The sequence below is a fragment of the Drosophila suzukii genome, chromosome 3 (assembly GCF_043229965.1).
Source record: "Drosophila suzukii chromosome 3, CBGP_Dsuzu_IsoJpt1.0, whole genome shotgun sequence".
In the NCBI taxonomy this organism is placed as follows: Eukaryota; Metazoa; Arthropoda; class Insecta; order Diptera; family Drosophilidae; genus Drosophila; species Drosophila suzukii.
Window position 1 is genome coordinate 88,524,044 of NC_092082.1, and position 27,933 is coordinate 88,551,976.

The window sequence follows — 27,933 nt, forward strand, 5'->3', positions numbered from 1 at the left end:
GTGCATGACACTCACGCAGTCGACTCCTCCACATTCCGCCATCATATCGTGCCACCGAATTGCACATGTATTCGCAGGACACGACAATTTGTCGCCTAATGTCCTGGCACCATGTGTACTCCAGCGTCATAAAGTTTTAATTTCGCCAACATAATTAGTCTGGGGAAATGGCGGAAGGAAGCCCTATCCCAGCCTCTATCGCGTTCCCGGAACTCGACAAGTTTCATTTCCACACATGAAAAAATATATTTTATGCATCGCGAAATCGATGTTTTATAACAATCATCATTACTGTAAATAATTTATGATAGAAATTCATTTACCGCACACTTTCCAAGTTATTTTAAATGATCAAATTTCTTATGGTTAATGTTAACATAGATTAAAATCATACAGATCCCGAAAACGTCAAAAACAACAATGATGTGTCTTCTATTAAATGAGACTTAATAGGTGCCGAATCTTTTATGATGTTCGCGGAATCTGAAATATGTCACTATGTTCTAAGACATGATTATTGAGACATATTTTTCCCTGTGCAGAGCCTGTTAAAGTTGCTTTTAATTGATAGGTGAACGAACCCGCTGGGTCCCTAATGTATGGCGTGGCCGCTTAGAGACGGCAAAGGCCAGAAGCTATTAATAATTTTCAATCAATAAGTGTAATATTATTCGCGTCAACCGGATCAGAGCGTAGGAACCAGGACACAGAACACAGGACAGCAACCGAAACAGGATGCAGGGGGCCAACAGACAGATAGATACTATATACTCCGATTACGGTTACCAGGCACACACAGATAAATATATATATGTTTTTGTAGGTATATATTTAAAATTTGATTCTCGAGCACCCTCGACTTTTGTCATCTTCCTTTCAATTTATTGTGCCCCTTCGAGGGGAACCCCCCTCCGTACTCCCGGTCATTCCGGAATGGACTTTCACATCCGGCCATTGTCCGTTAAGCAGATTTCGAGCTTACATTGCGTGTTGGTTTGGTGGAAAATTGTGGAAAAGCATACAAAAGACCGGGTCTGTGGGCCCTTGAAGGCGGCTTAGCCAACGGAAGCGGTGTGGGCGTGGCTTACTATGTGGCATGCAAAATAGTGAAACAAATTCAAGTGCCTACCCATCCCCCCTTCGATCATTTCGCAGGGTATTAATTGGTTAATCGAGTTTACAATTGCCAAAATATCCACCAGTGAAAATGGCAATTTCGCCTTTGGCCATCAATGTGCGGAAGCTAGGCGAACAAATGTTTTGGTGTTTGTTGTGTCCCATGGAGAGCCACCGCAAAAGCCGCACAAACACTAAATGCGTTGACCACGGCCAAAACCAGAGAGCTGAAAACAGAAAACATTATTGGAAATTACGAGGCAGACAGGCGGGAAAACAGGAAGGAAGGCAGGAAGGCAGTCCCAAGTGACCAGAGGGATTTATGCGCACATGAACTGAGATAATCTATTTGTAAATTATGAAAAGCATTGTATTTTTCCATAGGAAGTTTGAGATTGTTGAAGCGGAAGAAAAGTTAAAATACTTTTGGCCTTTCCACCAAATATATGTTTTATTATTATTTTTGATATTGTTTGACAGTGTCTTCCGATTCCATTTTTCATGGGGTCCTAAGTTAAGTGATCTTTTCGTTTTTTGAAACTAACACCTAACTTAGAGGTAATGTTTTATTTTCTAGGTCTATAAAATATATTAAAATACTCATTTAAGCTCTTTTCCAGAGTATTACAAACTTACCAAATTAAAATAATATTAACTAAAATTCCTTAACATTAGGTTTATTATTTTCTTGTGGCTTATCTTCTTATAGACATAAAATTGGGGTAACAATTTTGAATTAGTATTATAATGATATATGTTGAAAATATCTGTTAGTCTACAACTATACAACCACAAAAACTTTCAAAAATCCCAAAAAAAAATAAATTTGTATAAGAAACATTCCTGTTGTAGTCCTTGACATTGTGTCTTATTGTTATAGTACCTGAAAGACTTTCTGAAACAACAAATAAAATAAGGTTAAACCAATCCCTGGATAATAACAAGGTGAAATGAAATCGGCTTACAACTGAAGGATTATTAAGTTGCGAACTCGGAAAACGGATGGATAAGCAGGCACGTTTATAGCGATAAGTACAAGCCCTTCCGCTGGCATTGCGTCAAATATTTAAAATACGTTAAGGTGAAGCACCATTGAAATGGAGGCCAACTTGATCGGGGAATTGTGCAGGTTGTGTTCATAGTTGGTGGCTGAAATTTCGCCCCAACTGCGGTGGCAGCCATAAATAATGCCACATGAAGTTTAAAATGCAATAATGAAATTTATTAAGAACTTATGCGGAGTTAAAACACCGAAGACCAGCAACGACCTTCGGTCGACTATGGGCGACTCCTGTGTAAACACGGTCGAACGGAATCACGGAAGTCAAGGATGGCAGAAGTCCAGATACTCTAGCAAATCGGTAAGTCCTTAAGTTGGCTGAAAAGTTGGCTGTGAAAGTTATTTGCAACTTTGGCTCGGCGAAAGTTTTGCCCCTTTGGAGAAATGAATGTGGCGGTGCGGAACAGTTGACCATATGGAAGGGTATTATGGCAGCGTAATTTACGCAGCATGTTGCCACACACATGTGGCCAAGCGTGTCGAGATGGAAGGAGCCAAAAGCCACCAGGAGCAGGAGCAGGAGGAGCAGGAGGAGCCGGGGGCAAAGGACGAACATAAAGGCTCGCCCTCTGCCCACGGATGGATCCACAACTCCATGGCCAAGCACTTACGTAAATGCCTTACGGCAAAAGTTTTTCCCCTTTGTTGTTTTTGCTCGGCTGTTTTAAAAGTCCCAAATAATTGAGTTTTACGCATAATTTGCTTGATTTTATTTTACTTACAGATGCCCCACCACAACCACTGATCCCCCGGGCCGGAAAATGTGCCACGTGTGCAGTCCACCACAAAGGTAAACAAAAAGCAATCAATATTCCCAGCCTTTCGCTCCGCTACCTAATATGTATCTTCTGGCCGGGATTAACATAATCCAAATCGGATTCGAATCGATAGTGCAACATGCGGCAGCGGAATCCACGATTTTGACAAACACTAATTAAAATGAATTATTTAATGGGGAACAAAACGGGGAGGAGGAGGTATTTTGGCTACCAATTAAAATGGCCAGTGTCCACGTCAGTTGGAATATGCATGTGCGTTCTGTTAGACACAGATAGCTACAGCATAAATCCATTTATAATTAATTTTTACAAATGAACGCGATAATTAAATATGCGCACATCTGAATTTATCCAAACTAAATGGTGGGGAAAGCAATTAAATAACGAATTACAAATTATTCTATCAGCATATGCAGGTGGCACGAGACCATTCTATTTTAAAATCCCAAGAGAGCATGTAAATCATCACTTGGGATTTTAAGATGATACAACCCCAATCTAGTTGTATCTATCTAATATTAAAGATTCCATTTAATATGGTGATGCTACAAACATAATCATTTTGAAATCTACAGAGAGTATCTAAACCATCACTTGGTACTTTAAGATGATACGACCCCCTTCCAAATCCAAAACATTCCCCATTTAGTTGGGCTTAAAGATTCCATTTAATATTGTAGATGATACAAACATAATCATAATACATGCTTACGCCTCCATATAAGTAATATATATTTATTTTTCTTCAACACATTTACAATTTATTATTGAACCTTACAATGCAGCTTGGCAAAAGGGGGAATTATTGTTTTAGATTCTATTATTACAGCTCATTTAGGGAGTTTCTCCTGTTTCAGCCCCAGCTTCCACTACTGATGAACCCATTCTCAGGATCATTCTACGTCGGCCGAGAGCAATACCTCGAGTATAGTATATATATTTAACACCTTGGTATTCGCAGAGGTAGGATAACAATTGTCAGATGTTCACTGAATATGAGAAAATGCATTTTATACATTTCATAGGATGCGTTTGGCCACTCAAATAACAGATGAAACCGCGCTCGGTGGTTCGGTGTATGTTGATGTGGTTTAGTGTTGTTTAGTGGTTTCGGTTGTTGGGATAATCGATGGTGGAAGAGCTTAGCATACACTTGAAATACTGCACTGAACAATGATTAATGTTAATAACCAACCAGACTATAACATAGAAATATATTCATACTTAAATTATTACAATTTGCTACCTTAGACAGACGATCGAGCTTGAGACGGCGACCGCCAATTGATGGGTCGCTTGAGTTGCTTGATTTTGGGGTGCGCACAACTTACAATTTAGTATTCAATTAGAAAAAATATATATATGTTTATTTTAGTGGGTAGTATTTAGATTTAGGATAGGATAGGTTGGGTGGGGCAGGATGGTGGGGTGGTGTGAGTGTTTAGTGTGGGTTTAACGTTTTGTACATGCCCAAAAAACTTTAGCAAAAACTTGAATATCACTCGTATTTATGTTAAAATTTGCAATTTTCAAATTCAATTCTCTTGCATGAAATAGGTTTTACAATAAACTTTATAAACGCCATTTAATCAGTTATCGGTATAGTTATCAATATATATATGTATATGTATATATTACGCGCGTATGTATACAATAAAAATAGGGAGATGCTTAGACTACGATTTCATTATTTTTACAAGCCTATCCTGGGCATGCGTACTCATTGTTTTGGAGAGACACATTCGAACATAAGTGACATGACCCTTGAGTGGTTTGTAGTTTATAAATTCGATTAATGCAGGGCAGGGGGGATCGAACATCAGAACATCAGAACCTCAGATGGATAAACTCGTACACAATTTTGTATGATTAATGTTATGTTACACTTAGACCTGTATTCAATTCAAACGAACTTAGGCTCGAACTTTTAACACTTGAATGGGGTTTTTTAGATTTACAATTAGTCTGCCTGCTATAAGCAATACAAAAATATCTATCGTACTTTTGCTATGGAATCCAGTTGGTTTCCCTCCTCTTCAGCGGTGCGATCTGTATGTACATTGAAAGTGCTTCCCAAATCGCAGGAGTCGTATGTGTTTGTTTTGGCACTGCTTTGGGTGACCAGTCGGGTGTGATTGGGGGAAGTCACATAATACATCAAATGCCAAACAGGTGAAATTTTCCATCTTCCATCTGCGAGCTATCCAAATTCATCTGTACAGCCGTCCAGTTTGTCCCTCAGTTCGTCAAGTTGTCCGTCAGCTAATCCTACTAATTTCCAGCTTAGCAGCTGCTGCAGATCTCCTGGGGGATGGGGGGATCTGGATATCGATCTCGATCAATGCTCGGCCCATAAAAACCGCCGGGCTCTCCACTTGAGCGCTGGCCAAAGGACACACCCACTGAGGCGATCTCAGTTGTTGTTCTTCCAGCGCGAGAGCAGGAGCCTCCAGCGGTTTTTACGCCTTCTGCTTCAAATTTGCCATATCAATAGATGGTTGGTGCTGTCCTCACGTCCGGCGATCTCGCTCAGCGAGTTGGCACCGGAGTTGCGGAAGTCCTCGTAGCCATCGCCGCCGGAAATGATCAGGGTGTTGTTCGTCTCCGACTTGGACTTGGAGTGCTTGATGGACCTTGAAAACGAATAAGATAAAGGTAAATATAGATCATATAGAAATATAGATCATAACTCACCCCTGTTTGGAGTACTCGTCGCTGGTGGAGCCGCCTGCATCCCGACCTCCGCGCTCCCCAGGTGCAGCTCCCTCCAATCCCGTGGTTTCCACAAAGGTGAGGAACCTCACGTGTCCCGTGTGACCATGTGGAATGCCTGTTGGCACAATGTTAATGGCACCCTTCTCGTAACCCTGCGCCGGGATGGTGAGCAAAACACCCGCACTGGTTCCAATCCAGATGAGATCCTTGCAGCACAGCAGCGATGTGACCCGCAGACAGGCGGCCTTGTGCTGCCGGATGATTTCATCGCAATTCGAAAGCATCTTGTTAACGGCGGGGGCGAGATTCACTTCGGTAATCAGTTGGTGGCTGTGGGTTAAGGATTCAAAGGGTAAGTATTAATAGAACAAAGGTCATTGTCAACTCCCACTCACGTATTGGAATGGAAACACTTTATGTGTGCTGAGTTCTGTATGGATATCCACACATGATTGTTTGAGACTGTCATGTTTGTGATGGGCTTCGAGTCCGATGAAATCTGTATTTGATTGATGACCTGAGGGAAATAATAGGATTTTATAAGTTCTTTATACTATTGAGTGTAATATAATTCCTTACCGTTAAGGTCTCCACATCCAACACCTTGATAATGCCCTGAATGGAACACCAAAGTCGTCCGTTGACGTTCAAGAGCTTGTTCACCGGACTGGTAACCGTGCCTATGGACAGGCAATGCGAAGAGCAAGTATTCCAAGAGGTGGCTAAAAGGGAAACCAATGGTTACTTAGGTTCAGGGGATCCTTATTGAAATATACATACCACCATCTCTCAGGTAAACACAGATATCACCATTTGCTAATGATACAAACACACGATTGTCCAGGTACCTAGATGGAAGAAAATCAAATCAATATATATAAGTTAATCTTAAAGTTAAAGTTCCATGAGAGTTATGCTTACAAAATGGAATAGACGGCCGAATGGTGCTCGATCTTGATGCGGTTTTTCTTAATGCGAATATTGTCAGTGCTATTGTAAACGTGGATGCAGCCGTCTTCAGTGCCAATCCACATGGTTGATTGATTGCTCTCGCCCTCCTCGGGATTCGAGTCCTGATGCCCATGGTATGAGGGCGCAGGACTGGGAACCCGTTCCCCCAGAGCTCCTCCAGATCCCGTACCAGCGCTCCCGGCGACGTTCAGCGAGGCGCCTGCAGCCTCTGTTTCATCGTCGCTGGAGCTCAGATTCAGTTCCAGCTGAGGATCACTGCCGCCGGCGGTGGTCGCCGCAGGATCAGCAGGATCACCACCACCACTTGTCACCGGCGTGGGCGTGGGCGTCAGCTTCTTCTTCTCGGGCGTCGCCGTTGCCGATGCGGAGGCACTCTGGAAGCTGGGCGAGATACTCTTGCGATAGTCCCTCAATTGCTGTGTGTAGCTCTGGGGAGTGTTCCGCTTGTCCTTCTCCTCCTGGCCACCGGATCCTGACTGCTCACCACTACTATTCCGACTCGAGGCCGACGAGCTGTAAGCCGGAACGGAGGCCACGCACAGGATGCGGGCATTGCAGACGCCATTGCAGCTGGTGACGTTAGGTTCAGGGTGCAGCGACATGATGCACACCTGACCCACATAGCCGTCGCTGTTGCACACCCAGACATCCCGATTGTCACTCAGCGTGGCTGCCGCACAGGTGAACTGCAGGCCGGCGCGGGTCTTGCGGATGGGTATGGAGGTGAGGAACTCGGGAATGGGATGTCGCTCCAGGGTGGCAGCTATAAGGGATAGGGTGGGTATTACTTACTAAAAGATTTTTGGGGTAGCTGCATATCACTTACCCAGCTTTTGCTTGGCCTCATTGAAGGCCTCCTCCCATTGCGTGCGCTTCTCCGTCTTGTTAAAGACCACGGTCAGCTTCTGGTTGCCATTTCTAAAGTGAAAGATATACGATTATAATTAAAGGAAAAAGGAATTGTTATTTTATAAAGGAATGTAAATCCAATAAAAAATTTTTAGTAATGAAATGTGTAAATGATTTTACGAATAGTCCAACGTCTAGTTATTATCTTTAACTATTCAGTTTTACAGTCTCTATTTTGTAACTTCCATAAGAACAATATTATAATAAGCTGTAGGTGTATAAGAGTAATTTTGTTAGTCTGGGTGAGGGTCAGTGTAGGTTTACGTACAGAACCAGCCGCTCAAGTTTCAAGTCCCTGTTACGTATTTAGTTTCTAAAGCTAACTAACAGGTTATACAATATCCCACTTACGGAGAACTGACTGTCAGCTCGAGCATATTCAGCTGGGTGTCGTTTGTCTGGCGCTCGGAGAGCTGTCGCTGGACATCGCGATGGAGCTCGCGTATTACATCCTCCAGATACTGATGCGGGTACTTAAGGGTGACGGTTATATCGGTGATTTGCTGCAGTTTATTGCAGTCTTCGGCCAAAGTCTCGATTTCGCTGACGATGCGCTTGATGTTTTCGTCCTTGGCTGCAGTTTACAGAGTATTAATAGATATAGATCTCAAGTTCCAACGCCTTATACTAACATTTAACAATTTCCAGGCAGTCCAGCGAGATCTTGGTGAGGAACTTGTACTTGTTGGTGTCCAGGGTGGTGGCCACGGTGCCCGGACAGATGCTGCTATTGGGCTTGCGGATGGTGCCGCTTCGTTTCTTGATGCTGGTGAGGACGAGCAGATCGTTGAACAGGAAGAAGCCACGATCCTTGCGCGCCCCCTGTCCCGATGGCATGGATACCAGGTCGAAGAGCAGGAACTGCCTCTCGGGAGCTATAAGATCGGTGATGCCCTCAATGACGCCCTCCAGTTCCCGCAGCGTGGCCTCCCTTTGTCCATTCTCCATGATCTCGCGCTCTTTGCAGTTGATGTGGACCAGAATGTCGTGGACCAGCTTGAGCACATCCTGCAAATGCTTCTTATCCGGATGATCATGATCGGTATGCTTAATCAATCGCTGGAAGAGCAGTTCATAGCTGGGGGTAATAGAAATTCCTAATTAGCCAGATATTCTTTTAAGTGTATATTGAAAACCTACTTGGGAAACTTTTGCACAGGCTTGATGAGCAGATTGTCCAGGGTAAGCTTGCCCTTGTGCTCCCGAGCTGTGGACTCGAGGAACTTGGAAAACGAGGGTCGCTGGTGCTTCATGGAGCGTATGGCGTTCTTGGCCCGATTGCAGTTGTTCACAAAGGATGTGTAGACCTCCAGGACCTCTAGCTTCGAAAACTGTGAGTTGAGATACCAAAATTAGAAACTATGTTGCAGATAAATCCGAGAGATGTGTATTAAAAGCCAAAGAATAGTTTATCACACTAATAAAATTTCTTATCATTCAATTCGTAAGCCCGTAAATCGATTTTCTATAGGTAAACCTCGATTTATAAAGAAAGAGAACCCCCTTTAGAAATATTTAGGTATACATTACCGTGTCCATGAATGCATCGCCCACTTTCTGCTGAACATCCCAGTCATCCAGTCGGCTCTTCAGGTCGCCCAGGAACTTCTCGTGAATCTCGAGGATGTCGGGAACCATGAAGAAGATCTCATCCACCGTGCGGGTATCTATCATGCCGGCATGCTCGGGGGCCTTGAGCACTTTTAGATACTTGACAACGACGGTCTGCAGGGATTCCACGTAGATTTGCTCATTACGGTAGATCTCTTGCACCACATAGGTGCGTGTGTCCTGGGGAGATAAGATATTACAAGAGAAGAATTATTAAGAATTATCTTTAAAATCTGTTAAAACAATTAGTAAAGGCTTAAAAGCGACCAGACTTACGCCTTCATAGCCGCCCAGATTCCATTTACTACTCATCTCGAACTGCGCCCGCCGCTCGGAGTCGTCCTCCGAGTCGGAGCAGGTGATCGAAGTCATTTTCTTCAGCCTGTCGCACTTGTCGTTCTGATAGCCACTCCCGGCCCCGCCCCCTGAACCGGCAGCCGCCCCGAATCCCGCCTTGCTCAGCCGCGCCACCGTTGTGGTGGCCATCGAGACCGCCTGCGAGACGCTGCTGTTGATGTTGCCGCTGCTGCTGCTGCTGTTGTTGCTGGTGTTGCTGTTGCCGCAGCCGCTGATGTTGCTGCTGCTGTTGCTGTTGCTGGTGTTGCTGCTGGGCAACTGTTGCATGTGCGATTGCGGGGCTTGGGGGAGCAGGGCGGCGGCAACGGTTTGGGAGGGCGCCGTCAGGGTGGCCTGCAGATCCAACAGGCTGAGTCGCAGATTCTCGCGATTGTGCGACATGCTAGGAATGTGTCTTGTAAAGCGTTCTTTCTTTCTTTTCTATTTGTACTTTGTCACTAGTTTAGGCAACTTTTTCTTTCACTGCAACGCCACTGAATCTCTGGAGCACCGCTGAAGCATTCTGTATTTCTTTTAGATTTTTTATGTTTATAGACACACGTCTGGCCTGGCCGAAACACCCAAATGGACTGAAAGTGCAACAAGCGTCTGGCAAGAAGCAAATTGCAGCTGGCCGGGGATGTTGCACATCCACAAAAACAGACACCCACATTCACACTCGCATGGAGAACAACCTGCGTAGTCGGCAAGTGGGAGAACCACTTGCCCACGTTTCACATGCCCTGCACTTGCACTCAGAGAAGTACCTTATAAATTCTAATGATTTTTGTGGAATAAATAACATACAATATATTTGAAAACTAAATATACGACTTTGAAAAAACAAACTGGATGTATCCCAATGTTACGTTTTCAAAATACCATTTCTTTTAAAACACATTTAACACTTTCTAAGAGATAAATATCAGAATTATTTTTAAAAGTTCTTGTTTTCTGGTATTTTTTGTAAGAAAAGGGTACTACAGATTTGGAAGAAAATGGACAACTTTAAAATTCAATTGTTACTTCACACTTTCTACTAAGCTTGAAAGAAATAGTATTTTTTTTAGTAACATGAATGTTATTATAGAATTTTGTTTCAAAAATTCGAAATTTCATGGTTCAAGAACTTTATAAAAAGTTTTTAAATATGGGTACACTCAAAAAAAAAATCACCATAAATATTAGAAAATCGCCCGTGATTTCAAAACGCCATTGAATTAAGAAATATTTTCTTGATTATAGAAAAAATGCCTACAATTTAAGGAATTCGCCATAATTTTTTTTTTTTTTTGTAATGAAGAAGAGGAAGAATCCCACTTTTTCTTCAATTAATGGCGAATTTTTCTTGATTTTTTTTCTTGAAATAATGGTAAATTCTTACTTAAATTTAGGAAAGAAATACCCATATTTTAAGAGAAAGTGACTTTTTTTTATACATTTTGATGGTGGTCTAGCTGGTAAAGACGTCCGGTCAATAAACAATCGAACAAAAGTACCTGGTTCGAGCCCACGCCACGGCAAGTGTACCCTTTGTTTATTTATTTTTCTTTTTTTTTTTAATTTATGTAATTTTTATTCTTATTAGTTTCGCTTTTCTATTTACCAAATTGTTTAAACGGTTGTTAAAAAGGTTTAGATTAGAATAAACGTTATTTGTATGCGTAAAGCTGGACCAAAAGCACCTTAGCCCTCTTTAGTCATTGTATGACAAGAAGCACGCGTGGCCGAATGGTTAAGACGTCTGGCTATGGTGTGAGCAGTTGCGGGTTCGAGTTCACGCCGGGGTTGTCTGAGGTAAGGATTTTTCCATTTGTTATATTTATTTATATGTTTATAAAAAGTATTTATATAAAACAAATCTTTAATAAATTCAGGTAAATATAAAAATTTTCAGACTGTAGTAATAATTGCCATTAAAATTAGAAACGGTTTTATCCATTTAAAATTCAACATTGGTATACAAAACCAACCAAATTCCTCAAATGTAAGGTGTAAAATGTAAAATGATGTAATCTTACATCATAAATATTTTTTTTCTTATTTTAATAAATTTTTCCTTAATTTTAAGGTTTTTTACCATACATTTAAGAAAAATTTGTCATTATTTCCAGAAATGGCAAACCATAAATTCAAGAAAATTATTTATTTAAAATAAAGGTGAGTCGCCGTTGGATGAAAATCATAGGCGATTTTCTTGATTTAAAGGCGAATTTCTTGATTTAAGGGCGATTTTTTTTTTGGGTGTAGTGTTTTTTTTAATCAACAGAAGTTGGTAAGGAGGGTTTGACTCTTGACTAAAATAAACATTTCCTAAACAAGTGACTAATTTTGGCGAGTGTAAGCAGCGACAGAGAGTCACGAGTCACTCACACGCAGGGACAGCCTTGAGCACCGCCCCCCGCCCCTTCGGCCCACCGCCTGCATTGGTGTCTGCGTGTGTGTCTGTGTGTGATTTGATAATGACACTGACCATGTTGTTGTTTGTCTTTGCTGACTGAAGGCCAATAAGGCGCAAAGGAAAAACAATGGGAAAGCGTGGGTTGGGCAGAGGATAAATATACCCATGAATATGTACATATGTACGACATAACAAAAACCAGTTGCGGTTCTGTTTTCTTGTTATTCCTTTGAATCACGGCTAACTGCTGTTCAGCTGTGTTGCTGTTGCGTTTTTAATTGCCTGATTAGGGCAACAACAAAAGGCCAGGCGAGCAACATGTTATCATGTACGTATGTATGTGTGCCCTTTTACAAGCTCATGGGTGGGAGTGTGTGTGTGGGAGGTGAGCTTGTTGCACAGTTACTTATGTAGCCGTATTTTGCAGCATACATTTGTGCGCAGTTTGGATGGCCGTTGCAGTTACCGTTATACGAGGAGTGGCCAAATGCGAAGGTTAGAGCAGTGCAGGCTGCACAAGCCACACAATTCCATTTTACATTTTACATTTCACAATCACACACACACACACATGGAGGGCTGACAGGTAATTGATTTGCTCTCTCTTCGCTCCCCTCCCCCTGTCCCCCCGGCCACTCTGGCCATCTCGCTCGCACTCGCTTCAGTTGCTGCGGCTAAGTTGAGAGTTTATATTTGCACTCGATGTATATTATTGGCGTAACGCGGCGCAACAAGAGGTTGGCCTTGTGCACTCAGGTACACATATACATACACACACAAAACACACACACACACAGGCACTCAGCGAGAAGAGAAGAAAATTTTGAATTTGAATAAAATGAAAAGTGATTTTCTTCGCTGCCTTCGAGACATTTTCCCACGCACATAGCCATGCATCTTGTACACCTATGCAAAATTCCCACACACACACACACACATGCGTATACTCCAGCGATAAATTATTTTTTCTATATACGGATTCGTTGTTGTTTGGCCAATTTACGATTTGTTTTAGTTATTTCTATTTTGTTGCTCTATTTGTTTGTTGCTTTTTACACGCCGTTAACGGATTCCTCGCTCCACGAAAAAAATAAATAACAAACGAACGAGCGAACGAAACATGAACAATTCCGCCACACAATGGTCGTAGAAAAGCAAATAAGAATTGAAACGCGCACAGTGGTCTCTTTTCAGATTTTCGCTGCTCAGTCGCAGTCGCTGCTACGGCTGCTGTTGCTGCTGCTGCTGCTGCGGCTACTGCTGCTGCTGTTGCTGCTGCGCGGGAGAGCAGCCACAGTGGCACATCCCAAAATCCAAAGGCCACAAACAGGAGTGCGCGATTCCGCCACTCAACTCAGCGAACACATTCCATTGTGCCATATACACACTTAATTTCCATTTTTCATATTCCAAGCGCACTGAAAAAAACCAACCCCACCACCCCCACTCTCACTCTAAAAACCACCCACCGCCCACTGTAAGTTAAGAGCGGAAGAGAGAGGGCGAGTCTAGAGAGTGAAACACTGGAGAGAATCATGCTTAAAACAAAAGCACATCACACACACACATATTGGCAATCATAGTGAATTTAAGACTTTCGGTTTATCTGCTCTATAACAAAACATCAATTATCCATGCGAACCGAAAGCAGATCGTAAACACACTCAAAACATTGTATGGTGCGCTAGTCTCAGCTGTTAAAACCCCATTGGAATGCCATGCGCCGCTCTGAGAGAGCCAGGAAAATGGCTGAGAAAATGAGAGAGAGCCCCAGAGAGCGTGGGGTTTCCTGTCGATTTGCATGCGACAAGTGTCCGACAGGGAAAATGTGAAACGGCCAAGGAAAGGGTTAAGTCCTATACCGGATATTGAAAAATAAATCGGCTTAAATTAGAATAAAAAGATGTCACAAATATAAAAAATCAAAACTGTTCTAGTATTAGGTTTAACAAACTGAAAAGGCTAATACGTTAGTCCTTGAAATGGTTAGATTTTAAATAATCCCTCTTTTAATTTTCATAAATTCAATCATCGTATATTTTAAGGTAAGTTATAGGGGTATAAACATAATTGCAATCTAATTTTTATAAAAAAAAAAAATCATTAATCACTTCGAAGTTTCATGACTTGGACAATTGTTGTCCGATTTAGATGTGGGATACCTCTATGAATTTGTGGTGAAATTTTCAAATAATCTACATTTAAATTCTTTTTCTAGGCGAGGGTCAGATTTTTAACCCATTTTCATGTTCGATTTTTCCGTAATTCCAATGGCCTTCAGAATGGGAACCCAAAACTGCACTTTGAGGTTTCATAACTTGGGCATTTGTTTTCCGATTTAGATGTGGGATATTTCTAAGAATTTGTGGTGAAATTCTCTAAAAATCCACATTTAAATTCTTTTTCTAGGCAAGGGTCAGATTTTGAACTCGTTTTCATGTTCGATTTTTCCGTAATTCCTAAGGCTTTCAGAATGGGAACCCAAAACTGCACTTCAAAATTTTATAACTTGGGCAATGGTTTTCCGATTTAGATGTGGGATACCTCTATGAATTTGTGGTAAAATTCTATAATAATCTACATTTAAATTATTTTTCCAGGCGCGAGTCAGATTTTCAACCCATTTTCATGTTCGATTTTTCCGTAATTCCAATGGCCTTCAGAATGGGAACTCAAAACTGCACTTCACAGTTTCATAACTTGGGCATTTGGTTTCCGATTTAGATGTGGGATACCTCTATGAATTTGTGGTGAAAATCTCTAGTAATCTACATTTAAATTCTTTTTCTAGGCGAGGGTAAGAATTTTAACCCATTTTCATGTTCGATTTTTTCGTACTTCCTAAGGCTTTTAGAATGAGATCCAAAAACTGCACTTCGAAGTTTCATAACTTGGACAATTGTTTTCCGATTTAGATGTGGGATGCCTCTATGAATTTGTGGTGAAATTCTCTAGTAATCTACATTTAAATTCTTTTTCTAGGCGAGGGTAAGAATTTTAACCCATTTTCATGTTCGATTTTTTCGTAGTTCCTAAGGCTTTCAGAATGGGAACCCAAAACTGCACTTCGAAGTTTCATAGCTTGGACAATTGTTGTCCGATTTAGATGTGGGTTACCTCTTGAATTTGTGGTGAAATTCTCTAATAATCTACATTTAAATTCTTTTTCTAGGCGAGGGTCAGATTTTGAACCCGTTTTCATGTTCGATTTTTCCGTAATTCCTAAGGCTTTCAGAATGGGAACCCAAAACTGCACTTCTAAATGTCATAACTTGGGCATTTGTTTTCCGATTTAGATGTGATCTATGAATTTGTGGAGAAATTCTCTAATAATTATATCATAAATCAAAACCCTACGAAACAGACATTTTTTCCATGTTTATACACATTTACCAAGAATACACATCCTACACCCACAATGCTCCCAAAATCAGTCGTCAGTCAATTACAATTTGCATCCAGTGTAAAAATAGTTCAAAGCAACCACTGTGCCTGGAACGGAGTGGAATGGAACGAAGGGACCCAACAGAACCGAAACGAAATGAAACGGGACTAGCACACTAACACACATTTCCAATGCGCACCGTTTTCTTTCTTTTCTTTTGGAGCATGCGCCTCAAAATTCACATGGCGCCGCTGCTTTTTTCTCTGCCGCAGCCTTTTCCTCTGCCTCTGCCTCTGCCCACACCCACAACATGCACTTCTACTTAGCAAGCAAAACAAAAAGCGTGAGAACATTTGAACATGTGTATGTGTGGGGGTATACAACAAGAAAGATGAAAGGGGGTTGAGAAAGAGGAGCAAGGGAGGAAAGCTAACGATCGCTGCCGCAGAAAATTCGCTCTCAGCTGGAACTGGAAAGTTTTGGCAGTGACAGCAAAGAGAGAAATACTGCCTAATGGAAGGATCTAAATTTTTTAAAGCCCCGCTTAAAGTAAGTAAATCATAGCATACTTCAGAGCGCAGTGTTCTAAGCTTACTTGAAACCTTCCAAATAATTTAAATCTAGTAATTCTTAAAAATTCTAGTAATTCGTAAAATTTTCAAGCAGTAGGAATGGGATTTCCCCATCACAATTATAATTGACTACTCAAAACTGAATCATTTTATAATAAAACGTGCAGTTTCCCTCAAAAAATCGTCATAAATGTATATTTTCGAAACAAAATAAACATCTGCTATACTTTGTAACCCCCATATGTATTTCATTACCAATAAAAATAATTTTTACAATTTGCAATGTCTTAATATATGTTTCAATTTATAGAAAATTCTAAGAATTCAAAAAAGTCGGAAGTTCTGACTCAGAGCATTCACAAAATGTTTTTTATGGGGTTACTATTGTCTTGAACTGGAATCGATTCCGAATTCTTAAAAGTAAACTCACCGCTATAGTCTTCTTCCGCTGCTCGGAGACCATCTTCTCACTGGATCCTTTAAGCAGCTCGGCCAACAAAGCGGGCGATGGCTTAAGGCCCGCCTTGCCTCCTCCTGCTGATCCCGATCCAGGTTCCGAAGCTCCTCCAGCCGGGGGAGAATTCTTCCCTGCCTTATCTCCAGATCCCGCATCCATACTCCGCTTGCCGGCATGATGGTGACTGTGGCTGTGACCATGGCCGTGACTGTGACCGTGACTGTGATGGTGGTGCAGACTGGGTCGCTCCGTGCTCATCGACTGGCTGCGCTTGCTGTGGTGCGACTTGGGGGCCGGAGCCTCGGAGGCGGCGCGCTTCATGTGGTGCAGCTGGTCATCCAACTCCGCCTCGCTCAGGTTCTTGGCGGACACGGAGATCTGGGCGGTGGCCGCGGAAATGCCTTTGTTGGTGTGCTCCAGCTGCGATGGTGTAGAAGCCGCTCGAGCATGCGATGGCACCGGCAAAAAGGTACTCGTCTTGCGCACCCTCATGGAGTTGGAGTGCTGCGGCAGATTGCGGGAGGGACCACCCGAGCCACCAGCTGCCCCACCAGGAGCTGATCCACGCAGGTGCAAGCTGAAAAATAAGAAATTGGATCATGTATATATGGGTACTCAAAAAAAGATCCTTCCTAGCAAAACAGATAATCCTAAGATATCGCTCTCGAAATGATAAACATATTTATCAATGATTTTAATAAAATAGATAACCGTATAGGAAATACTATAAACATAATCATGATCTTCAAGTGCCACAGACCACGAATTTTGAAGAAGTGATAGATCTCACCTGTCGGTTTCGCGCAGCTCCTCGAGAATCTCCTCGAAGTGCATCCGGTTGGGCTTCTTCATCTCCGCCTCCAGCATCTGGCCATAGGGACCCCTCAGGGGTCGCTTCGAGAATCGCTTGTAGTCGTAGTCGCCTCCACTGGGCGTGGGACTCGAGGTGATCCGCTCCCTTTCCCGCTCCCTGGCAGCCCGGTCGCACTCGTTGTCCGAGGTGGAGTCGGTGCGCAGGAAGCTCAGGCTGCGACTGGAGGCGTCGTCCTTCTCCTCGCTGCTGTGGCAGCTGAAGTTGCTCAGCAATTGGGCCTTGTCGCGTCCCAATCCGCCGCTGCCCCAGGATGGGGCACCCTTCTCCAATTCAGGGGTATTCAGTTCAAAGGAATAGGAGCTCTGGGGACTGCTGATGTACATATGCGAGGCGCCGGGCGTGTTCACATCCGGGGATTCCGGCTTAATGGCATTCAGATTGGCCACCCCAATGTCCAGAGCAAGGCCACGTTGTGGTGGCTCCGTGGGCGCTTGCCAATCCGCATTGTCTATGTACATCCCCTTCCGCTTGGTGGACTTGTCCAGGTGCCTCCTCTGCCGCTCATCCGTACTGTGCCGCGGTGTGGCTATGGCCTCCAGGGAGCTCCTCAGATCCACATTGGTCAGGTCCAGATCATCGTGGCTGTACTGCTTGCAGTGCTGCCCCACCGAAGGATTCTTAGCCGTGGTGGCCACCTCCACTTGCGGCACATCCTCGATCTTGGCCAGCTCGTCACCCTCCTCGGAGGATCGACTCACCGATATGGTGGGCACCAGGTCACTCCTCACCGCTGTGGTCAGAGTGGAGGGCGTCTGTGAGATTTTGCAGGCTGCATGCGGAATGGGTGGCTGTATGGTTTCTGGCACAATGCCAAACTCCTCGGGGGCCACCTCCACCCATTCCTGGGCCGGGGTCTCCAGCCATTCCTGAGCGGCACACTCATAAACGGGCACTGGTATCTCGCAGGTGGTGGCTGTCTGCAGGAAGTTATCCGGTGGTGCCTCCAGTGGCAGCTGCTCCTCCATCAAGGTGGCCAAATTGGGTGCACTGCCACTCACCGAGGAAGTGGGTGGTGTGATCTCCAGTACCGGATGTATATGCGGCTGCACTTCCTCCTTGATCAGGCAATCGCTCTCCGATTGAATGGTGTCCGTCAGGGATTCCATGGTGGCATGGGCGGCTATCACACTGCTGGCGGTGGCAGCAGTAGCAGCCACTGGAAAGAGGATGCCCGAGCTGCCACTGGCGGACAACTCGTTGCTGAAGATGTCCTCCTCCTGGATGGCGTCGTGATCAAGGGACTTCTCCTGGCCGTAATTCAGATTGATGCTGAGTTCGGTTTTCTTCAGTGGTATTCGCACCCAGCCGGGATCTGGATGATGCTCCTCCTCTTTGGAGGGCGTGGGACTGGGACTGGGTGCCTCTATGGCCTTGTCCCGCTTGAGGCGATCCCTTAGAGCGCTTAGCGTGGACTTACAGTCGATCTGCGAAAAGGAAACCGAGCGAAATGGTGCCACCTTGTGGTGCGCACTGCGTAAATCCGGCCGAGATGCTAGCGCCGTGCTCTCGAAACTGGCACTGCCGCCAGTGGCCGACGCATCTACGCATCTGCTGGCCGCAGGTCGATGGTTTTGATTCTGCTGCGCAGGTGGGGGCGGGGACTTGGACTTCTCGCGGTTGCTCAGCATGAAGGCCTCCAGGTTGGAGAGACTGGTGTTTGGCCGCAGCGAGGCAAAGATGCGGGCTGCGGTGCTGAGACTGCCACTGGCACCTCCTCCTCCTCCGGCGCTGCTGTGATGAATGCTGCCCGCCTCCGACTCGGAAGTGTGACTGGCACCCGTATCCTGGCGCTCCAGGTGGGATGTCCGGGGCTTTCGAGGCGGTGGCACTGGTGGCGGCGGCGGCGGTGGTGGCGGAGTGGGTGTGGAGGAGGCGCGGGAACTGCTGCCGCCACCTCCTCCGCCCCGCAAAAGTTCTGTTAGCTCGCGCAGACGCTCCGAGCGATCCGAAGTCTTGCGCTGCTTCTCCGGACCGGAAGTGGAAGGCGAGGAAGAGGACGTGGACGTGGATGCGGAGGTGGAGGCCGGGGCAGCTGGTGATGATTTACGTCCAAAACCAAGGCGCTGAAAGCGGTCCAGGGTATTACGTCGTTTCTCCATTGTGTGCTGAAAAAAGAGCGAGAAAGGGTGGAAAGAATTCGAGTTAAACGTTTATTATTCATCGGCCCGGGCCAATTATCCATACAGCCCAGCCCCCCTCTCCACACCCATGTCTTTTTATGGACTAGCTGTGGGCGTACTTGTGATTCCACCCAACCCCCTAGCCCACTTCCCACCCCGCCAACAAAATAAAAACAAACAAATCGCACTGGCCATTCAATTCGATACACTGAAACACCCAGCAAACATTGAGTCAATGCGGCGTATGTGTAATATTGAAAAAGGGAAAGGGAAACTACTGAAGAATTCGCTTTCCCGAAAGGATCCTATGGGATAAACGAAATGCTAATTGGAATAGGCATGAGCATTATGTATTCCAATTTCCGGAACCTCATGCTGATGAGCGTTATATTAGGCGCCTTCTCAGATCCCAGCGTCATTATATTCGCTGCACAATGACACACATACCAACACCAGGCAAACCGAAAGAGAACACAATGTAAGGAAAGCCAACATATATATTAAGCCGATTCGTTTATACATACACACACACAGTGATATTTTTAGTATAAACAACAGATCTCAGCCGCATATATAAAAGTACGTATGCCACATACGTATTTAAATCCAAATACATATATAGTATGTATATATGTATGTAGGCGGAATATACAGAAAATACAAGAGATCTTTGGCTATGACTGGGAATGAATGAGCGGACAGACCAACTTACAATACACCGCTAGAAAGTTGGTATGGGTGTTTTGTTATTTAGAAATATCATTGTCTTGATAAAGTTGTATACTATAAAAGTCCCATATCATAACAGTTCCTTAGTATGTTTCTTTAGTGTTATAAAGAAATATTATAACTAAAAAGAACTCCTGACCTATTTAGTACTTCCAACTTTTTCTCCTAGTGCACGCATTAAAAGAATCGTACAAATAACACAAAAGTAGAGCAATACCACCAAAGAGATTTCTGGTGAGCAGAACTCTCGCAAGCAACACAAATCACAGGCTAAAATCCCACATTCTCCCGAACTCTCCAATTGAGCGGCAGAACGTGCCGTTCAGGTGGTGCCCATCCATCCATCCATCCGTACATATATGACTTATTCTCTGGCCCCAACTACAATCTCCGAGAGATATTTTCTTTTCCCATTGAACGGAAAACAAAACGTACGAGTAACTATATGATATATGGGATCAATAAAATCGATCAAAACAAAAGGTTTATGGCTGAAAATTGCACTCCCTGACAGTTCGGTGATGAATGGTGGCCATCGAGTATCGGAAAATACAAATATACATTTTATCTATATCTGCTAGAGGTTTATTTGCTCTTTCTCATTTCATCCATTTTGGGTCCTATATTATCTTAACTCATCGTATGTTTTCGATGTATTTTATCACATTGAACAGATCGGTTGATTATTTCTTTAATTTTTCCGATTCATTTTCATAGTACTCTTTATTTTTGGCCAGAACTTACCCCGTTCTCCTTGTTAACCTCGTATGGAGCATCCACATGGGAATTGCAGTGACAGGGCAGGAGTATATGGTTCCGCTTAACTTGGTTAAGATGATTATAGTTTATGGGATTCACTTGGGTCAGTGCATTGCACTCACGATTGTGTTGCAGGGGCAGAGAAAACGTACTTTCCCGGTCGCTTCTTTCGGGGTTTATAACATTAGCGGTCACACGCGATAAGTCGGTATACGGATCGTAAGGAACTTTGGGCTCTGCGTAATATTGTACTTGCAAACGCGATTCACTCAGCGACTTCTGCACTCCGTTGCTCTTTTCTACCACCACTTCCGGTTCCGGTTCCGAGTCGAAGGTCAGGCGGCCGTGTCGATCATAGCATAGGGATCGCGGCCCCTTCAGCAATCCCCATGTGCAATCCCCACTTGAACCGAAACGACAATTGTAATTGATGTTATTGCTGAAGTTTCCCTCGAAGGCATAGGGATTGTAATCCTTGGGGAGGCAACAGCTGTTGGCGGGATAGATTCGAGGTGGAAAGTGAGGGGAGTTGGCAGGTGGCTGATGTTGATGATGATGTTGCTGCTGCTGCTGCTGCTGATGGCAGACCAAACGTCGGGTCTTCAGAGCTGGTTCATCGGATACAGAAGACTCTATATAGACACGCGGTTTAGGAGGAACTGGTGGCGGATGGCGATAGCTTCGATGGCTAACGGTGGCACAGGAATTGTAGTGTTGCAGTTGCTGCTGCTGGTTGAGATGTTGCTGCTGTTGCTGCTGCTGCTGCTGCTTCAGATGCTGCTGCTGTGACAGTTTTTTGTCAATTGTATAACAACAAATTGCTGGTGACTCGTCGCTGATTTCGGATGACAGGGACAACACTGGCGATGACGCGTCTCCCAAAGACGATGTTGCTGTTGCTATTGCCACTGTTGATTTTTCCGTTTTCGTTGTTGATGTGTTTGGCTGCCGCTTTTCTATTTCTATAACCGGCGGCCGCGCAACGTCATCGTCATCGTCAGCGGCATCCTCATAATGAGCATCGACTAATACGCGCCTCGTGGAATCGACTTCCTCCCCATCGAAGACAAAGCGAAACGACGACAAATCGGACACTGAATCGTAGTCCCCAAACGGCAGCTGTTGCTGCTGCTGCTGCTGGTGCTGATGTTGCTGCTGTTGCTGCTGCTGTTGCTGCTGTTGCTTTTGGCGGTCCATAGAGCTGCCAACTTGTTGCTGCCTCTCCCCACAGCAATTCTCGCAGAGAATCCGTGAGCTTTTCGCAGCGATGCGAGGAGATAGCTTTTGATGCTGCGTGTTGGCAAAGTATTTGGCAATGGGATCGTACACCTCCTCATCATCATCATTGTTGTTGTTGTTATTGTTATTGTTGTTGTTGTGGCTGAGATAGGTGAGCGGCGGATTGGCCCTGGCCTCCTGGCCCTGGGCGATCATTGATATGGATGGTTCCCGGGCCGGCTGGTCATTCCATGAGAGCTTCTTGTAGCCACGTCCTCGCACCACCCGTTGTCCCAACTGCGGAGTGGTGGGCAAGGAGCTGGACAGCTTCAGTGGTCCAAGGTGCGGCACCTGCTGATCGCCTGTTGAAAGTTAGGTGAATGTAAGTCAAGTTATGGGTTGGCTAATCACAGTTGTGCTTCCGATCTTACCACTAATTGCCTCCCCTTCTAAATGGATCACTTCGCTGTCCAATGTTCGCGTGGAGTGGCGCATGCAGCAACAGGATATCAGGCGACTGCTCTTGGTCCTTCTCCTCACCGACTGGTCAACTTCTATGGGCTGAAGTGCCTTGGTCCTCAAGTCCCTAAATAATACAAAAGATAATATATTTAATATACCTTTGAAATACTTGATAACTTATTAAGCAAAGACATTGCCTATATTTAGCCTTGGCTCATTTTTATATCTTCTGATAAGCTAAAAATAAACTTGTATAGCACGCATACATATATGTTTGGATTAACACTTTGAAAGATACGTTTAAGGCAAACAACTTGAATGTTAGAAGTGTTAAAGGAAAATTCTTTTCGAATTTAATAAATATAATGTTAAATAAAATCCTAAAAATATGTATAACAACCATAAATCATGCAAAGCTTAGGAAAAGTCTATAAAAATAATATCTTAAAACATTTTCTTGCTATGGTTAAGTTATTTGGAATTCCTATATACCCCCCATTGTTAATTTGTTTATAGGATATTGCAAATGTTCGCCCAAAAGCATGCCACAAGCACTGAACTTCGAACTTTCATGCAAATTTCTGCTATTCTTCATTCTTCACCTCTTCCAATTGCTTTCATTTTCATTGTTTAAATAAAAAGTTTTCTTCGGTAGACCTTCATATTTTCCTCGTGAGGGAATGTCATATGTAATGCATCCCTGACGTGCCTCCGGCATTTTGTTTTTGATCTTATAGTAGCTGATGATTCGGTTGAGTGTATTCGCAGTAAAGTTCAGTGCCTCAAATTTAAAGCACACTGTCGATCTATTTTTGTCCGGTGCAGCGCATACTTCATTCCCAATGCGATCGAGGCTACAGTAAAATGGGATATTATTGTATGACGATGGATGTCTTTCAATAGAAACATTTTAAAATGTAGTAAACAAATTTTCTGCTCTATTAATATTTTAAATATTGAAAATACTTCTGGGGAACAATAATTTGACAACCAGATAAATTATCCCAGAGAAAATATGAGGGATATAAAAATAAGTTCAACTCCCACATAAGCTTTCGAAATCCATCTCCATATTTTATTTGTGCTTCTTTTTTTTCACATAATTGATGTTATTTCGAAAACTACAAATTATTTCTGTAGATTTTTTTTAATTACCCCCGGTATTTATGGCAACATTCAAAAGATAATAACCATTTGGCCTCAGCCTCCGAACTGCCACCTTTCGATTTCCTCGAACGGAACCCGAGTGTTACGCATGCGAATTTTTAGCACAGACCATGCTAGTCAAGCCATGACCATGACATGCCCCTCCTTATATATAATACCCGTACCACTAATGCCACCATCCACTATCCGTTGGCTGTCATTAAATATGTTTAGTTCGTTTCCCCCGTTTTTGTTGCATCCACTGGCGTGTCCATTGTCTTTCGGGGATTGGTTACCCGAGTTGGCCAGGCTTTTGTTTCAGTGGAAGACTTTTTCTTTGCCTGGCTGCTGTTGCTTTTGTTTTTCAGTTTTTTATTTTTTCTCTGCTGAACAAGTGGCTTTCCTATAATCTTAATTGATGTTGAACAAACAGCAGAGCATGTTGCACAAGCCGGAGACGTCTCCAGTTTTTTGTTCGGGCCACAAAAATCGCCTGCTAGAGTTTACAATCAGCTGAACATTGTTTAAGGAGAGATTTGCATGAGCTTCTTGGCTATCTTTAAAATGATAAACAAACGGTTTCAGGCCTGAAAGTATTTCTAATGGACGGGAAGAAATTAAAAAGGAAAACAATACAGCAAAGAAGCACTTTTAAACTTGTAAAAGGATTTACAAAGTAACATCAGATATGTAGAATATTTTAAATCGAAAGAATTTAAAATAAAACCGCGCCAAAAGCTAACACTTTTCGGGGTGTAAATATCACGCTAGTTGGGAGTCACACATTTGTCCCCAAAATATCATTCCGCCAGAGAACCAAAAATATCTTTTCCACCAGAACACCGAAGATACTTTGAGTGAAAGATGCTCGTGGCGAAACAATTGCAGTGCCGTGTACAGTGGACAGTGCGAAACGAAAGCATAAGACAGGTAAAACTTAAAGAAGAACCCCTTAAATTAAGGGGTAAATAATGATATAACTCATTTTAAATTCATTATTAATAACGCTGACCGAACCACTTTAATACAATAAATGGGAAGCCATTAAAAAATGTATTTTTAAAGCTGTCAAAGCCAGAAATGTGTTTATTATTCAACTCTTGCTCATCCAATAATTATGAAACTTTCTGTACGCGCACAAATATAGGTATGAACGTTGGACGTTCTCGTGTGTACATTGAATTTTGTGTAAGGCATTTTTTAGCCAAGTTTTCTGGGGTGTTAGTCCATCGGATACAAATGTATCTTACGCAGCGTAATCACTCAGGAATGCAGATGCACAGATCTATGCGGTCTGGTTTGGTTTGGGTTCCGTTGGGTATATTTATAGACCGGCCAGAGCCGAAGCTAGCTTATCAGCAGCTGGACTTGCACTTGTCAAAGCAAAAGATACAGATGCATCCCATCTGTAGCGCGCAATTAGAAGCGCCCCAAGGTCGCCGGAATAATGAGATCTAACTGCCGAGCAGCTGATTTAACTTATCTGCTTGCCAAGAGAGCTCAAAGCCTCCAAAACAACTTTAGCACATAACTGTCCCCGAGAAATCCGTGAGTTTATTGTGAATTCTTTTTGGTGTACGCCAGCTTCTTGATAAATATACAAGTTTTTTGAGTGTTTGCCCATGGAATACCTGGCCAGATAAACCCCGCGCAGAGATATCAGATCTGGCGACAAGGCAAAACGAGCGTCAGCAATCAGAAGTCACAGATAAACAAGATGTAAGAGACAAAAAAAGAAGAGCCCAATTGGAGTGTAAGGGGAAGATACATTATAAATAGTTTGCCGCCGCCACTCATAAATAAACACAAATTCAATTAAAATCATACTCTGGCCAAATCTATATGGAGAACCATTAAAAAACCATAAAAGTTTTGACATGTTGCGAACATTTCGCTGTCAGCTGCAGAAGCGGTTCCATCTCTTGGCTTCCATCTCCGAACAATAATAACAATTAAGCCGGCTCCTCGGCCCCCCGGGTAACACCTATTTTTTCGCTCTTTTTCGTAACTATTTCATAGGCCTGCCCTCCGCGATTGCCGAGATTGCCAGAGTGCCAGAGTCATTTTGACTGACACGTGACAGCGGGATCCGTGATCCGTGCCAGATGATGCCCAGCCCCCCGCTGCACATCCCACATCGCCATAGGTATAGGTACATATATCCACATCTCCGCCGGCATGCAAAACTTCTTTGTTATGGACTTTATGATTAATCTGCACAGCTTTTCAGCGGCATATCAGCAACACCTCCAGTCATGATGGGATTAGGAGCGCATCTAGCAGATCCCTTTCAATAAGGTATACTCTCTGTGTATATATATAGATATATATCTGCACACCTCCAGAGGAAGCTATTCCAAATCCCCGACCGTAGGCGACAACGCAGCGCGCCTTTCATATCCATCGCTCACCTGAACTTGGACTTGAATTGAAATCAAGAGTGGCCTGGCCCACAGACCTTGCCAGTCTCTTTTGCATTGCAAATCAAACGATTCTCCCAGTTGGTATTATGGGTATACCCCCCATCAATTGTGGAGCTCAACTTGAAATCGTATCTTTCGGTTCAAGTTCAGATCGGTTTGGTTGAGAGCGAGAGGGAGGGAAAAACATTAGAATGAGACTAAGGGACATCCGATACTAAACATAGTTGGAGAATGCTCTGCTATATGGTAGTTAGAACAATGTATTGTTGCACTGTGAGTAACATCATTTTAATTCAATATTTTATACTTCATAATAATATTCAATAGATATTGGGATACTTTTTTGTAAAAATATTTAACTAATTATAAATTTTTTATTACATATCAAGATTCAAGATCAAAGAGTTTCAGTGCTATCAGACTTTATAAAGTTAAGTTTTAAGGTTACGATAGAAACAATGATTTTTTTGTGATATCTCTACTAACAATAGCTGTTTTTTAGCTTAATATAGGGGTTTTCTCCCAGTGCTTTACCCATGGGACGAGTACCCGTAGAAACCACAAAATCGTAACCCACACCTCGAGGCAAAGGCGGAGAAAAATTGGCTCTCGGGGCGAGGCGCGTAATACCAGATGCATTGGATTCGGAATTCGGAATTCCGAAATCGGCATTCGTCTTAGGGAGCAGCCCAAAATCTGGCTGGCCAAGCTGGAATTATGTCAGTCAGTCGGTTAGTCAGTTAGTCTGCCTGTCTGGGCCAGGGTTCGACATTTCACTTTTGATTTTCGATTTCGTACTTTCACGAGCCGAGTTTCTGAGTTTTTCTGCCGGAGTGACCCTAAAGTTCAACCCGGCTGAACCCGACTCAATGTAGAAGCGATGCAGATACAAATGGGATTGGGAATGGAGAGGGAGTTAAGCTTTGGCCGAAGTGGGTCTTTAGCTGGAGCTGCACAACATTCAATTAGTACATATTAAATTTGTTTGCCCGTTGTTGTTGGTTTCTCTTTTGATTTTTTTTTTTGGCCCGTCCGAACAATGAAGCGGAACTTAACTCGATTTAAGTTTTTATGAGCGGTATTTTGTAGTTTGTATCTGCTGCCTTGTATCAGCAGACAGCGATAAATTGTGTTATGAAAGTGCACTGCAGATGCAGTGCAGAGTGCAGGAAGACCCCGACTTCGCCTCCGACTCTTGGACTCCGACTCCGACTCCTACTCCGATCCCCAGATGATGCCAGTCGAGAGTCAAAGTTGAACAGCAACATGGACCGAAAATCTCTGGCCATTGATTGTTACATCGATTTGGGTGATAACTCTCCGGCAATCAGCCGCCGATCGAAATTCAGCGAAAACGGCGAAATCACTTTCATAAAATGCTGTTCATTGAAGAGTTCTTTATCTAATCAGCGATTAAGTTGAGGTTCATTTAAGACCACTTTTAAAGTGGGTTATTTCCGCATGAAGAAGATTACCGGAGGTTTTTTCTCAGCTTAAGCAGTTATGAGTCAAGAAAAGTATAAAGATGCGATAAAATCAGAAAAAATACTCTCGGCTTGCGACCTATAAGAAATTTAAGGTATAATTATATATAAAACGAAATTTGTTTTGGTTAACTATTTCTGCTAATGCTTTTTAATAATATGAAATTATGGGTTTTATAATTTTTAGGACTCTTTCGTACTGCGTTGGTAATTATTCATTGTTGATGTTATCCTACATTTAATTCCCGACATCATTTAATCGTTTAACCTACCAAGAATTCAACAACAGACTTTGTTATCTAATCAAATAGTAACTACGGCCGAATGCCAAGATCTCATATTTGAGTTACTTTTCCAGATAATTGCGCATGAGAGATGAGCATTTAAGGGGGATCTACATATATA

At 43.3% G+C, this 27,933-nt stretch overlaps 1 protein-coding gene across 3 annotated transcripts in view; it reads right to left on the reverse strand.

The window, feature by feature from the left end:
- Positions 1 to 3,663: 3,663 nt before the first annotated feature.
- LOC108012036 (rho guanine nucleotide exchange factor 17) overlaps positions 3,664 to 27,933 on the reverse strand; it is a 29,612-nt gene continuing 5,342 nt past the window's right edge. For 2 of the 3 annotated variants that reach the window (XM_065865417.2, XM_070995815.1), the window contains exons 2-16: positions 22,445 to 22,599; positions 20,781 to 22,375; positions 17,104 to 19,292; positions 16,287 to 16,890; positions 9,082 to 9,342; positions 8,692 to 8,882; positions 8,184 to 8,629; positions 7,903 to 8,125; positions 7,469 to 7,560; positions 6,592 to 7,405; positions 6,451 to 6,518; positions 6,250 to 6,392; positions 6,066 to 6,187; positions 5,650 to 6,000; positions 3,664 to 5,588 (exon numbers count right to left, since the gene is read on the reverse strand). In XM_065865417.2, coding sequence (XP_065721489.2) covers positions 5,429 to 5,588; positions 5,650 to 6,000; positions 6,066 to 6,187; positions 6,250 to 6,392; positions 6,451 to 6,518; positions 6,592 to 7,405; positions 7,469 to 7,560; positions 7,903 to 8,125; positions 8,184 to 8,629; positions 8,692 to 8,882; positions 9,082 to 9,342; positions 16,287 to 16,890; positions 17,104 to 19,292; positions 20,781 to 22,375; positions 22,445 to 22,508 — 7,323 coding nt within the window. In that variant the 5' untranslated portion in view covers positions 22,509 to 22,599 and the 3' untranslated portion in view covers positions 3,664 to 5,428. Of the gene's footprint in view, positions 5,589 to 5,649; positions 6,001 to 6,065; positions 6,188 to 6,249; positions 6,393 to 6,450; positions 6,519 to 6,591; positions 7,406 to 7,468; positions 7,561 to 7,902; positions 8,126 to 8,183; positions 8,630 to 8,691; positions 8,883 to 9,081; positions 9,343 to 9,438; positions 9,992 to 16,286; positions 16,891 to 17,103; positions 19,293 to 20,780; positions 22,376 to 22,444; positions 22,600 to 27,933 lie in introns of those variants that run through there. The other variant, XM_065865418.2, reaches the window with a different exon arrangement.